The sequence below is a fragment of the Athene noctua genome, chromosome 1, assembly GCF_965140245.1.
Source record: "Athene noctua chromosome 1, bAthNoc1.hap1.1, whole genome shotgun sequence".
Lineage (NCBI taxonomy): Eukaryota > Metazoa > Chordata > Aves > Strigiformes > Strigidae > Athene > Athene noctua.
In genome coordinates, this window is record NC_134037.1 from 48,685,291 (window position 1) to 48,700,521 (window position 15,231).

The following is a 15,231-nucleotide window of genomic DNA, read 5'->3' on the forward strand; positions in this document are numbered from 1 at the left end:
TCTGAGAGACAAACGAATTCATGCCACGATAACACTTTCCAGACACAGAGAAATTCATGTCTTACTGACACCTTTCAAAAGCAAAGATAAACCTGGATGTTATCACCATTAGACTGTCAGTCACTGACATTTACTATGGCTAGTTTCTTTGAAAAATGAGTGTCTTAATTTACTAAGCATTTCCTAGAATATCCAGATCTGATGGATGTAGAAGGAACAATACATGGATTCAATTCTATTAGTTATAGCCATTCAAAACTCATTTAGCCATCAGCAGGTCAGAACTAGGTCTGTTTGTGAAAAAATAGCAGGTGTACATTTTATTAGATTTTAACTGTTGAGTACTTCAAATAATGTGAAATGAGACACATCTCAGCATACCATAACTCTTTGTTTCACTAAGGGAGATCTGGTCATAGACTTCCTATAATACAAAATATTAGATTAAATCTTAGAACATACTGAAATAACAACATCAACAAAGTATTTCTGGAGTTACACAATCAAATCATAACCTAAACATCAGTTAAATCTGCCTCTCTGAAATATTTATTTATAATTTATTATAAAATCAATAAAGCTAGTAATCAATATAAACCAGTAAATTGATACTGGTTTATATTTTACATACATTTCCCAAGGAAGACAAAACCAATTGAACTTTCCATGGTAAATAATTCACTGCTCAGCTGCACAACTGAGTTGAGAAAGATCAGTCTGAATAGTTTAGCTCGCAAGGTACAATGAAAGAGCAGTTAACTGGACTAGACCCAGAGCAGACAGTGTTATATACAAAACAATGTTTGACTTACAACTAAAGATTCTATTGAACAAGAAATTCTGAAAGCTGAACTGTGACCTGTATATGAGACTAACTATGTATTTGAAAATGGCACAAACTTAACTGGTTGACTCTTGCCTGAAATAAATTGTGTACAAAAATCTCAAACACCATCTGCAAAATGTGCAAACTATGTTTTGGTTTTGATAATGTAAGGATAACAGGAATAGAAGTTTCTGATCTTAGCTGGCTCAAAAATTCATGCAGATTTACTGAGCTGCAGAGACTTTAGTTTATGGTAGTATTTCATCTTAAACGTAGAAACAAAGTGTAGTTTTGCTACGATTGCCAATAATTCCGAATTTGCTGTCTACCTCAAACACACATTTGAGTAATGTGATAACCTGGGGTGTACTATGAGCTAAAGAACCCCTCTAGTCCTACCTAGTAAATAGTCTCACTGATTTTTTTCAGAGGAAGTATTGGAAATGACAAAGCATTGTCCTTGTCTATGGCAGAATTTTGGCATTCCAGTTGACGCAGCAGGAAGGGGTTGGAGGAAATGGCAGGGCAGAGGCTGTTCTGACTGCATTCTTTCAGAGTAACCACAAGATGGTGCCTTTTAATTTCTCAGAGGAAAATTTAATTGTTACTTTTTAATAGAATTTATGTCAAAATGCTCACCTATTTTTTAATTGCAGCCTTTCTAAAAAATGCTAAAGTCTTGTATTATTTCCTATTGTTTATGATACAAACATCTAATTATGTCATCTGCTTGGAAACATGTTATTAAGCAGACCTTTTTTATCTAGCCAGTCTTGACAATAAATGCTCAGTCATTTGCATTTTATAATTGCATTTGATGGTGAATGACCTGCTCCCTGATTTTAACAGGCACTCAGAGGGCAGTGAATAAGCAATGTTAGAAACAGAAGCCATTTAAAACAATTACTATGTCTTTTTTTTTTTTTTTTTCCAGTTTATATGCTTCAATGTGTTATGGGTTTATGTCCATTTCATACATTTAGTTTTGTATAGCTCATGTTATTATGATAAAAGCCAGGGAAAATACTGACCTTGAAGACCATTAAAATTTAGCATAATATATTGAAGATTCTCAGTTTGATAATTTATTGACCTTCCTTTTTTTTTTTTTTTTTAAAAAAAAAATTATTCTCTGAGATTATTTCCATTTTGTTACCATCTTCACACAGTGATTAGATATTAATATAAGTGTAAACTGTGTGGTAGAAACTCCTTGTGCACTGCTGAAAATTTTAGGATGAAATTCACAGGATTGCTGAAGGCAGTGTCAAGAATATATAGAACATTGCTTATGGTCACCCTTGCAAATGATTGTCCTGATTGTCCTTGTACCTACCCTGGTCATGGTTTCTTTGGAGAAAGTGGCATTAACTTGAGAAATTATCTTGAAACCTTGTCTTATTAATGTAGTGGACCCACATCCTTCCCAAGAGGAGAGGAGGGGCCAAGGGCTGCAGTGCTGAAAAAGCTGTTATGCTGTAATCATATACAGTTGACACCACATCCTGATTGTGCTTCTCTCAAATATATTTTATGTGTTCTTGATCTGTTTACATGAAGTTAGTGTAAATGCTAACACGAGTTATTTGTCAAGGTCCTTCTACAATCTGCACCAGGAAAAATTTAATTCATTATGTCTTAGAATATTTCTTTTTAGAATTGAGGTGAGAATACATGTAACTTGTCCTATAAGGAATGGTCTTACAGGAAGAAGTTAATCAATATTAAAATATTGTGGATGCTTCTTTATCAGCAGGATACATAGAAAGTCAGTATTTCCATCTTTAGTTGTTATCTTATCAGTGCAACACAAAATTACCAAATAATTTAATATGAAAAAAGAAAAGATTTTTAGGATCCACTCTCACTTTACTACAATATTTTATGGTTTGTTGGTTGTTTTTTTTTTTTTCTGAATTTTTCTAAATTAGTTTTCTTTAAAGTATTTTTCATTACTTTTTTTTAAAAAAAACAGTTATATCAGTGTTATTGGAGTTCAGAGAATATTCCTAATAGATTAATATCAAAAGCTTTTGGTATTTGGGACAGTAATTTCTAGTATTTTTGGAACAACCCCAAAGTAAATCCCAGACTCGTGATTTATTTTTTTTTCCCAGGGGGAGGTAAGTTTTAAAAATGTTAAAGTGGAAAAGCCTGTTCCTCAGGCTACAATAAACAAAAGAATGTGGGCATTCTTGGTAAGTCAAAGTAAAAGCTCTGGGATTTATATTCTAAGTTTTATACAACATACAGTCAGTGATGTAGTCTGTATTGTCATGTCACATTTTGTAATGGAGTAACCTCAGAATTTTTAATATTGTCTGGGAAAAGCAGCAACTGACAGCTCATAAAAGAAATGTTTTTCCAACTTTAGCACATTGCATTCTGCAGATATGCAGTTGGAAAACTGGGAACTTCTATCATCCTGTACTTCCTAGAGCACTGTATGTGGATGTATAGACTTGTGTGGTTAATTTATGTGTGTGTAACTGTACAGATTACTTGAAGTTGAGGTATTAATTGTAATTAAATGCCTCCTTGGAAACCACCTAAGTACAAATTAGAGGATATTTTCTAATGGAAGGAACTGTAACAAAAAAACAACAAAACAAAACAAAAATCCAAAATCAAACCCACAACCCCCTCACCTTTCACAGAAAAAAAGTTATGAAAATACAAAACCAGAAAAAAAAGAAAAAAAAAAACAATTTGACTGACCGTGGCATTTAAAAAATAATTTGCAAAGAATAAAACATTTAAAACATTATCTGTATTTTGATATTTGATTGCATCTCAACCAATATCTATTTGCTAATGGATCTTGATGCTGAGATATTTTTAATATCTTAGTTTGCATCATTCAAGAAACAAAGGACAGAAAGAATATAAATTAATTAAAGCTGACCATGGCACAAGTACAAATGTAGGAATACAATTTCAGGAATCTCGCTTTCACTCCATAGATATTCATCAAAGATCATGGCTTAACTTGCAAGTCTGACTTATGGAATAATTTATGTTTGACAACAATTTAAAGTCGTATGAAAATTTTTTGGAAACCCTCACATGTTTATTTTCTATCAAGTATAGTTCACTTTCACTCATTAACAGAAAGAAGAAACATTCACATTATATAATAGTTGGCTCCTCTGAAGAAAGTATGTCTTTTATTCTCAAGGAAAAAAAAATCAATTATAAACATTCATGTCTTTCTAATAATTTTTCATTTTCTTCCCCTAAATAACACATCATCTATACAAATGCTACTTTAATATATAAATATTAATCTTTGAATTAATCAGCTATACTATAGCTAAGTCTAGTAGCAAACGCAGTTTAGCTCATGTGATTTAGATTACTTTGACTTTTGCATAAACCAGCAAAGTAATTACAAGAACTTCCAGTGGCCTTTTAGATTGAGAAAATATCCTAGACTGCCAGATGAAACCATGTAATTATAAAGAAATTGATAATAACCATTTTGATACTATAATAGTCAGTGTTTCCAAAACAGTAGAAATGTTGGCATTAAGTTATTACTAATACTCTGTGTTCAATGTGATTTGAGGCCATGCCAAATTTTATATTAGATTTATACTATCACACTGAACTATGAAATTCATCTAAATTTTTACAGTGAATAATGTACAGTGGACTTCAGCTCAGCAAACTTTATAAAAAGCTGTTTGGATACAGCTGAATGCAGGTAAGAAAGGCTGTATGTGTCTGTAAGATAGACTATTTATTTCAAATTAAACTATATGGTGTTATATACAGTATTTTAATTGGGATAGATGCATACTCCAAAGGATTAATTACATATCAGCATTACTCCTTTCACCATGTCTGAAGATCAACAAACCTGACCTTCCTTGGATGAACAGAGAATCAATTTAGATCTAGGATCAAAAATCATTTAACGGTTGACTGAACTTTCACATCCAGTGGCTGAGAGTGCAAGATCTCAGGTGACTGATTTCAGTGCAATCAAGATCACCTCTACTGAAAGGCAGAGAAATACCCTGCACTGCTGTGATCACAACATATAATGCCATTAAAATGTTGTATTGGATATAATTCTAAATCAGATAGGTAGTACCATATTTATTTGGACAGTGGCAGATGCATGGCTGAGGTACTATGAATTGCTGTCAACACTTACTAAACACCTGGCAGTCATTTGTAGCCATTGTCCAGGGACACTGGACTGCAGTATTATGTTCTGGAAGAAGACCTGGACTAGTGTGGCAAGCTTCACATTGGTAGAAATTATTGTCACTGTCTGAAACACGAGTGTTAAATAGTACTTATCACTACTGATCCAATTTGAAAACCCAGAACCAAACTTAAGAACCTGGAGAAATCTGAGACTGCAAACCTCTTTTACAAGAGGTGGAACTGAATAATAAGGGTAGATAATGTCTTCTGAATGCTTCCCTTTCTTGTCCAACATAGCACCTATCTCCCTGGACTAAACTGTCATCATACCCCTATTTCAGCCAGGTACTGGAAGCACAAAATGACTGCGCCATCCTGGTCTGACAAGAGAGTAGGACTGTGTATCATCTGCGTGCCAATGACACCACAGCCCAAATTATTTCATTATCTCCTCAGTGGCCTCATATACATGTTGAAAGGAGAGATGACAGGATGAAACCTTGTCGAATCCTGCATGAGAGAGAGCCCTCAGGGCTGATGAGCAATTGCCCTATGCCATCCTCTGGGATTTCTCTGAGAGGAAAGAGTGGAACCACACAAGTGCAATCCCATCTGCCCCAGCCTAGGTCCACAGGTGAGTCAGAAAAACATCATGGTCAGTGTGATGGCCAGAAAGGCTGCTGGCAGAACTCAACAAAGTCACCTTTAAAAAAGCTTTCTGCACTGATAGGAGTTCCCCATCAGCCACAGGAACTAGTGTAGTTGTCAGGATGCACTCAGACTGGAAACCATGTTAAACAGTTTCAGAAGACTTTAAATAGACTCAGACTTGCTTTACCAGACATCTCTGTATTCCACCAGAGTACATTTTAGTTTGTCAGGAAATAAAGTTTAGAATTTGAGAGTAGCTAATTTTTTTTTTTTTTTTTTTTTTTTTTACATCAATTCATGATTTATTTAAAGCAACTGGAATCTTATTGTCCCACTGGGAGATACTAACAATGTATTCTAGAAGTGGCCTGGAATGAGGTCCTGTATGCCATCTAAGTTCATCGCATAAATGTAACACTCAGTGATCACTTCAGCCCGTGGAAGAATATATCAGTTGTTTTGTTACAGGAAGGATCAGTCCCATCAGATTCTTGTTGATCGTCTCCATACAATAGCTAGAAACATCCTTGAAACAATCAGCATTCAACCCAGTCAAGCTGTCTGGAACAACTCTACCAGTCTTGATTTTGTAGATACTGTGGTGGAAGCAAAGCTTAATTTATGGAATTCAAATTTTCATTTTGCTTGATATTATTGTCTTTGAGCAAGCAATGAAATCTCTCACGCAGTTTGTCTGGAAAATAAATTCCTAAAATGGCTACTCATTCTACTTCTACCAATAATTGCTAAATCTGAAATTGAGAATGGGTGATATGTTCGGCTAATTGATGTGAACTTAATCTGCAGTGTACCTGTGCATTATCCCTGCAATGGACTGAAAATGCCTTACATCAGAAAAGTCTGTGGCAAAATATTTTTAACATAACCATATTTTTTATATATATATATATTTATGTGTGTGTGTGTGTGTGTGTACATATATATGTGTACAACCTGAGATCAACAATCATGTCTAAGACTAGGTATACAACTAAGCAACCTAAAAATCTGATCATTACAAGAACACTTTAACATCTTTTGAAATGGTAACGCTTCAACTACAATGAAATATGATTTCTCTTTTTCTGAGGTTATTTTCATTCCATTAATTGTTCATGTCTGTGATCCTAAGTCAACATTTTTCTACGATTCATGTTTCTGTCTAGGGTGTTCAGGATTGACAGGTTTTCCATATACACCTTCAAAATCCTTGGAGGAGTGGCATATGGAAGCAGAACTGATTAGGAGGGAGGGTCAGGGTAGGGCTGTGCATTCATTCTCAGATAACTCCAAGAGGATAAAAACCAGTGGTTGATATATCTTACTAGATGCTAGAACACTGACCTGTAACAAAACATGGTGATGCAGGATTACTGCTCTTACTGCTTTAAGAAAACTAAAGAAGGCTTCAAATAATATCTGACACAGTACTGGAAGGAAAGAACTTCTCAGTAAACCTTACAATTTTTTAATTGAATGTTGACAGTCAACTTTATATTAACTACATCGAAGAGGGGAACAAATATAAAACATAAAATATAAAGAAATTGGAGACTTCTATATTTAAAACACTCACTTAAATCAGAATGTTAAGGGTGGTGCAGGAATGCCATTCCTGTCTTCCTGTTGCATTTTTAGGTGGTTAAAAGCAAAATCTATGCTGATAGTCTTACAATTCTATGTCTAACAAATGCTTACATGATTTCTAATTACTTTTCTAAATTCCTGTAGAGCAATGTAATGAAAATGGTTTAAATATTGTCTACCTTTCATATTATTGTATACACACAAAGATACTTTTTTTTTTTTTTTTTTTTTTTTTTTCCCCCCTCAAACAGTAAAGCCATGCACAAACTATCTAGATTTTAAACAGTGGTAACATTTCACAAAATTATCATCTTGATTCTACGTGACTTGGGAGCAGTCAGCTGTGGCAAAGAATGAAAGAGGTTGCTTCTTTACTCTTCTTAAGGAGATGAGATTTTTCAGAATTGCTTTGTGTTAAAAGGAGAATACAGTTCTGATTAAAATTTTCTTTTGTACACTTGAACTTCCCACATAGAATTGCAGCTCTTTTTTCTAATATTTTATAGAAATTTTCTGCAACAAAATAGATGCACTTAACTGCACTATTGTTTAGAGAACTGTATGCCTTCATTCAACTCTTCTACTATTTGATTATATCTAAGATGACTTAGATGCAGCATTTATCTGCTGGTAACATGTAAGAAGACAACCTATGATTTTGTAAGTGTTGGTGAAAAATCAATAATAGCCGATATTCTCGTAACATGCCTGCAGTGTGAAAGGTAAGTTGGGGCAAAAGGTTATTTTCTTTGAGAGAGTCTTGTAACATATACTAGAAGTGTTCAATGGACAACGGTTTTGAAAAATAGTCTGCAAGTTCTGTAAAATTTCACTGCTTTTCCCTAACAATCTGAATTCAGGATCAAGATATTGGATTATATTTTCTAAAATCATATCTGAAAATGTCATTTATCTGTCACAAAAATGTATTTTAGAACTGTTTCTTGTTTTCTTGTCTTATTATTCCTAAAGCTGTATTCTAACAATGAAACAACACAAAGTTTAACTGTACAGAAATGGAGACTATGCACACATTGGAAATGAAATGAGACAAGAAAAGATTTTCTATTAAAAAAAAAAAAAAGATTAAACAAAGAAATGCTTTGTTAACCTTATTTGAACATGATTTTGGAATATGTGGAAAACTCTTCCTTATATTTCTCAGATAAAACCCAAATAAGAATGAGGATCCGGGCCATGAACTTCTACATAGCCTTGAATTATTATTTTTTAAAATATATGACTATTTCAGTGAGTTAAATTTGAAAAAATAAAAATAAAATATATGTAATATTTCTCTTAGTGTTCAGTTACCAAATCAATGGTACTGTCTGGCAGCTAATACTGTTTACTATTTTTAGACATTTGATATTTTAAAAGACGGCATAGATAAAAAAACTTAGTGAATGAAGTAATTAAATTATATCTTTAATACATTATATGCAGATAATTTCCCATTAACTTAATTTATACAAAACAATTTTGAGAAACACAGAATGGAAGAATTTTCTATATAAAATAAGTATCTCAATATTATGTTAACTGCCTTTTTAAGACTGTCAGTCTTGCCAACATTTCTTTTTTAATGAGTTTTCAGATCCAGGTAAAGTTCTCAGATAAAATGTGTTGGCAAGATTCTTAAGATCTCATTTTCAGGATATTTCACAATGTTGTCATCAAGTGCACGTAACTTCTTACCTCTTGGCTATTGATTGTAATCCTGTTCCTAAAAATTTAAATCCTTTGGTAAGTGTTTGCAGATCTTTGCAAAAGGTTTTGGTGGATTGATGCATCTTGAAAGGGATTCACTCTGTTTTGGCACTCTTGTTAGATGTCTTGACAAAAAAAGACAAGGGACACAATCTTGAAAGTGTTAAATCCTAATGCATCCTCTTTAAATTTAGAAGGATTTTGTTCCTCAGAATGTTTCAGTTACATCTTTGATTCCAGTGGCGAGAGCCATATGATGGCTGGAGGTGGTGTAATGCTGAGATTTGCAGCATTTACTTCTTAATGGATTCCCCATGATATTCCTGAGTTATGTCCTAGGCTACCCATATAGTGAAAATACCAAATTCTGCAAGCCTTTGAAACTTAGCCTGTAAGCCATTAAGGAATATGAAATTAAATCTTGCCTTTTTAAAAGGTTTCAGGGTTAATTTCAGATTCATAATCATAACTGCAGTTCTGATGTTAAGGAACAGCACTTTCTTAAAGAAAAAAAGAGTCTAAGAGAATATTTTCTTTCAAAGTACAGCTGGATAAGAAGGAGGTACATTTTCCTGCTTTCTACACAGTGCTAAGCAAAGATAACTTGTGCATGAAGATCTGACATATTACAGCTCAGACCACTCAATTAGAAATTTTAGCCACCTCATTCACACAATAAAAGCCATATCTGTGTTTTGGATGTCAACCCAGTTCACCAGAACGTTTTTAAAAGGGATTGCTAATGAGTGTCCATTGCAGATGTCACATCAGCCAAAAATGCCAGCCACAGATTATGAACTTTGGCCTCTGAAGGAATTGTGCATGACTCTGCAACAGAGACATATACTTTCCTGTCCTTTGGATTCACAACTTAAATTGTTCTTAGCTGTAGACCCTATCTATCATAAATTGAGTAGGTGTCATTCCCTTATTTCAAACTGAGGCAGAGAAAGGAATGTTTAAAAGGAAGGCTATCACGGCCAGAGTGAGCTTACCCTTTTCTTCACACCTGCCTATTCCCTTGTTCATGCAAATGATTAGGGAAGAGATCACTTGTTCAGGATTTGGGGAATTCAGGTTCAGTTCCAACCCATGACTAAGACAACTCATGTTTGCACTCTTTTGTACTAAACAGGATTTTGCATAGAAATATTGAAGTCACCGCTGAAAGGGGAACTACCACTGAAGCCTTTCCTCTGCCACTGTGTGCTCTAATACACAATCTACAGAACAGGCCATGTTCTTACTCTCTCCTTTTCTCTTGCTCTGCCTCTGTTAACTGCTTCTATGAAAGGTGGAATAGGACCAATATGTAGAAATTTCAAGTGTTTTTACCTTGAAATGGTCTAATGCTTGTAGGTTACAAGCCTTTGCTGAGACTATGAAGCTTAAATCTCCTCCAACAGAAGACGCCATTGAACTGACACTCTGCAGTGTATCTTACATTCAGCTCTAGTGCTCCAGCTGATGAATGGCTGCACAGAAGAAAGTTGTAATGTCTCTCATGTGTCCTTGTTTAGCAGTTGTGACTTTTTTGGAGGAACTTGATTTGTCAGGTCCTTTTGGAGCACATCTACTGGATTGATGACCTTATGCATGGAGAACTTCAGTGTGAATTCTGATGAGATCCAGGACTAAGCCAAGCCCCAATGTGTTTAGCAGAATTTCTACTGACTATTGCGAAATGCCAGATCTATAAAACTCAGTGTGGAAAACTGAGTGCCTTACTGCTCAGAGTGCCTTCAGCCCTGAAGGTTGGAAGCTGAATGCAGATTTTGATAAGCAAAGTTTCAATGAGGGTCCCAAAGATCTAGGTAGGATGAGGTGCTTAAATATTTTCTGGATCTAATCTCCAAACTCCAGGTTTATATGAACAATGGAGATGTAACAGTTTACAAATAAATTAGAGTTCATGATTTGGGAGATAGTTTATTATATATTGACTGATGATCTCCTACTAATCACACAAAAAAACAATGATCAAGAGATATTTATAGCAATTCTAGGTGCTCTGTCTCTGGCTTATTTTTTGTTTCTTTTTCCAGATCATTTACCTGGACTGGAGATTAGTTATTAAGAAAGCAAAACACAAAAGTCTAAATTATACCTCAAATTGGCTTTGGGTGACAGTCATTGTCAGGGGCTTGTCATAACATCTCAGGTTCTGGGATGTGTTATTGAGTTAATACATATTTCCATTAGATGGAAAACATTGAATTTAAAGTATATGAAAAAAGTGATTAATTCACAGACTGCAAAACTGAGACTCCTTTTCCTTACTTTCATATTTCATCCAATTCTCATACTCATCCAATATTCATCCATATTTCTCCAATTCTCACACTGAGGAGAGGCTAATTGCTCAGCACATTGTTAGAAGTTGAGAATTCAGTCAGACTGAGAGAGATTTTGTTATATTTTTCAAATTTCTTGTACTATACAAAGAAAAAAGGGCTTTGAGTATCTAGCTTTTGATGAAAACATGTTAATAAATTGTTTTTCTTATCGTATACTCTTCATGAAGATCAACAAAAATGATTTTATTTTTTTTTTTTTTTGCAAATATATACTCTGCAAATGATAGTCAGTAGTGGAAGAAGTGATTAGATGCAGAGAATATTAAAAATAATGGAGTAGATACTAGTTTTCAGTAATGAGTCTGCATTTTAACAGTATTTAAACAGTAATTTAGGTAAACTTCCTATACTAAGGCTTGTTGATATGTTGAGGAACAACTCTTTAAATCATATAGCAATTAAATTATTATTTTGAAATATGGGCAAGGAGATTTTACTGAATACCTAATATACACGTTACATTCAGATGTTATCCTGTAAGGATAACCTATGTTAACAGAACATCTGTTTGAAATATAATATTTTTATGTATCATTTGCATCCACAGTTAGTAGCTGCCAGATAAATAATTGTAGAGACAAGGTGATTTTTTCACTGAGTCATAACAGTTTGATAAGTCTATGTGTTTGATAATATGTGATACATTTTTAAAAGATGGCAATTTCTAATGAGCTCCAGGCTGAGACAAAGCAAACTTACAGGACTGACAAGGCTGTGCCAATAGAGTGAATCTGCTTCTAGGCATTGCAGCTAGATATTTCTTACAGATATTTTTTTTCTTCCTCTATTTCCCTCTGTAGAGGTCCTTCTGTAGTGCCATGGTAGAGGAGCTAAGGATGTCTCTGAAGTGTCAGCGTCGATTAAAACACAAGCCACAGGCCCCTGTTATTGTGAAGACAGAAGAAGTTATCAACATGCACACGTTTAACGACAGAAGGTTGCCAGGTAAAGAAACCATGGCATAGAGCTGGGAAGCCAAATACCCCAAGCACAAACTGTCATCTTTTTTCCAAACAACCTTGCGAGAATGTTTCCTGTGGAAATATGCAACCTGTGCAAAATAAAATGAGTTACCTCATGCCGCTGTGTCTATGAACTAGAGACTCTGTGATCTCAGCAGTTGCAATGGCCAGACTCGAATCACAAGCATCATGGATCAACCAAGTTATGCGGGGTTACACTGTTCGTCATGGGTTTCCACCATTCTAAATGAATGAATGTTCCATGTGAGTTTTGTGGCTGGTTTCAAATGCAGTCTCAGTGAGAAATTACAGGTTCCTTTTGAAGTTCAACGGTTGCCAGGAGATGGAGAATAAATGTCCAAAACGATACTAACCATGGAAGGAGTCTAGTAAAAGTAATATCTCAGAACTGTAGTGGAACAAGAAACCATATGTTCTTCTGAACTTCCAAGCATGGAAGAGTTGGTAACTGCTGGTAGACTGAAACTACCATCTGGACAGGCAATATGAGCTTCCTGGATGGGAAAAATATTAAAGTGAAGAAACATGAATCCCATGAATAGAAGGATAAATAAGAGGATGCTCACCTGCTTTTTGGACTGTCTGTGTCACTGAACTAAGTAAATAAATATTTTTTTTTTTTTTTTTTTTTTAAATATCAGTAACTTAAATTTATCTGGGCTGGAACTTTGATCTAAAAAAAACAACAAAAAAATCCACAATTTGGACCCAATTTTTAGATGAATGAGTTTCCTTAGTACAAAGGAATGTATCTTACAACCTTTAGATATAAGCAATTACTTTTTTTCTTTAATTGTGAAAAAAGGGAGGGGGGCGGGAAGCAATGTATTTCACACCTAGAGGGGCTTGCATTTTAGCCTGCATGGGTTTTGAAACCCTTGTTCCTGCTACTAATTGAACTCAATGGAGCCTGTGCAATTCTCGCTAATATTGGAAGTGGGATGGGTCACCTAAAGGAAATCAATGTGGAGAACTTTAAGGAGGACTGCATTTTTCAATACAGTCACAGTACTAAATGAACAAAATTCTTGAGCAGTTTTTTTCTTCAAAAAAAAATGTTCAGGTTTATTTGTGGAAATGCAAGATTTCTATGAAAATAGTTTTTGTATGGAAATTTTTGTAATACTTTTTATCAACAAAATAAGAACATGTGTTTCTGTCAGGGGTGTGATGCCAAGCATGAATGGTAGTGCGTGTGCACCACCAACGTTTGGTGAAAAATATTTTTATCAAGAAAAAGGAATCTTAGAAGAGACATATTTTCAAGTTAGATAATATAAAAAAATAGGTGCACTACCACCACTGCTTACCATGCTACACCCCTGGTTTCCACTAGGCTGATAACATGCTGTCATGAACAATTGTGTGTAAATGGTAAAAGACACAGACCTCTTGACCACATTGTGATAAAAGTTAAAGTGCACTCAGTTTGCTGTTTGAATCCAATGCACAAAATTTAAAAAAAAAAAAAAAAAAAAGCATTAAAATTATGTCAGTTTTAGTTGTTTTGTTTTTGCTGTGTGATATGAGCAACACATGTACAGTACTTTATGTCAGTACTGGTACATAACCTCAGCTTAGTGCCCTATCCTGCTGATTCTTGCTACTAAACTCGTCCAGATAGTTTGCTTGGATTTCTAAGAGAAGACGGTACAGAACATTGTGATAAGATTTGCAGGATGTGGCTCTTAGCTGTTTCAAAGCTAATTTATATGTCCTGCTTGTGGTGAGTTCCTGAACATAACATTTTGAAATACTGCCCTACAGATGCTGAATCTTGCACCTCTGTCTACTGTAAATTTATTTGTATCTCAAAAAAAAAAAAAAAAAAGTATAAGATGGGCTATGCAGGAATGTTATGTCAACCAAAAAAAGATTATGAAGATGGTCTTTATATGGAAAATAATTCATTTGACTAATTTAAAAAAACCAAACTCAAACAATTATCATAGATAACCAGTCATTGGTGGGTAATGAGATGTTTTTTTACTGGGGCTTAATTTAATCATCATCTATCACAGGAATAGAAGATATATCATTCAAATTGTAGAAATTATATCATTAAATTTGGGGGGAAGGGGGAGGTTTGTGTCTGCTACCCAGTTCTCATAAATCTTCATAGAGACTGAGCTGGCCATTTCCATTGTGAACAGGGACTGAGAAAACAAATTCTCTTATATTTGTGAGAGTTTCATCCCCATTCATGTGATTACAAAGAACAGGTTTTCTTTGTCTGAAGTATAAACAAGATAAAACCACCTTCAGCAAAGATTCTGAAAATGAGTATACTTACGTAATACATATTTAAGTTTGTTTATTCTTTAAAATAAAAAGGGGAAGAAAGCAACTGTCATACAACACAATGAAAGCTCCTAATTATGATGGTTTGGAATGGAAAAAAAAATTTGGCTATTGCATTTGATTGATGATTTACAATAAAATTTGTAAAATCATGTAATAAAATTCTGTATTATATTCAAACAAACCTTTCTTTTCTCCATTAAGGGTGTTGAAATAAGCAGGATTCCATTCTCACCTTGATGCACATGGCTAATTCTCATTAAGCTTTATGTGAGCCAAAGTAAGTGTGAATACTGAATATGTCCCAAATGTTTTATTGGGTCAAAGTCCCCCGAGGAACAAAAATCCTTACACAGAAGTAGTGTGGCTTAATTAAGATTTCAGTGAGAATTTCAGCCTTCCATTAATAAGAGAAATATCTGAAGTAACTGGAGATTTGTATTTAAGAGCAAGACTAGAAATGCATGGCTCCACAGATTCATAGTAGGATAATGGCTTTTTTTAAAAATCATACACTAATTCATACTGTTACTTTGCTGTGCATTAGTAATTATTTCTGTATTTTCACAGGAAAATAAGACATTTAAGGAAAAATTACTAACAGAGTTGACATCCAAAGCAGTAGAAAATACTACTGATAGTTTTGTACTCAAAGAAC

The 15,231-nt window shown here is 34.3% G+C and overlaps 1 protein-coding gene across 1 annotated transcript in view; it reads left to right on the plus strand.

The window, feature by feature from the left end:
* The window catches only part of GRIK2 (glutamate ionotropic receptor kainate type subunit 2), a 439,062-nt gene extending 426,218 nt beyond the window's left edge, over positions 1-12,844 (plus strand). The window contains exon 16 of the mRNA XM_074923172.1: positions 12,090-12,844. Coding sequence (XP_074779273.1) covers positions 12,090-12,254 — 165 coding nt within the window. The 3' untranslated portion in view covers positions 12,255-12,844. The remainder of the gene's footprint in view (positions 1-12,089) is intronic.
* The last annotated feature ends 2,387 nt before the right edge of the window (positions 12,845-15,231 follow it).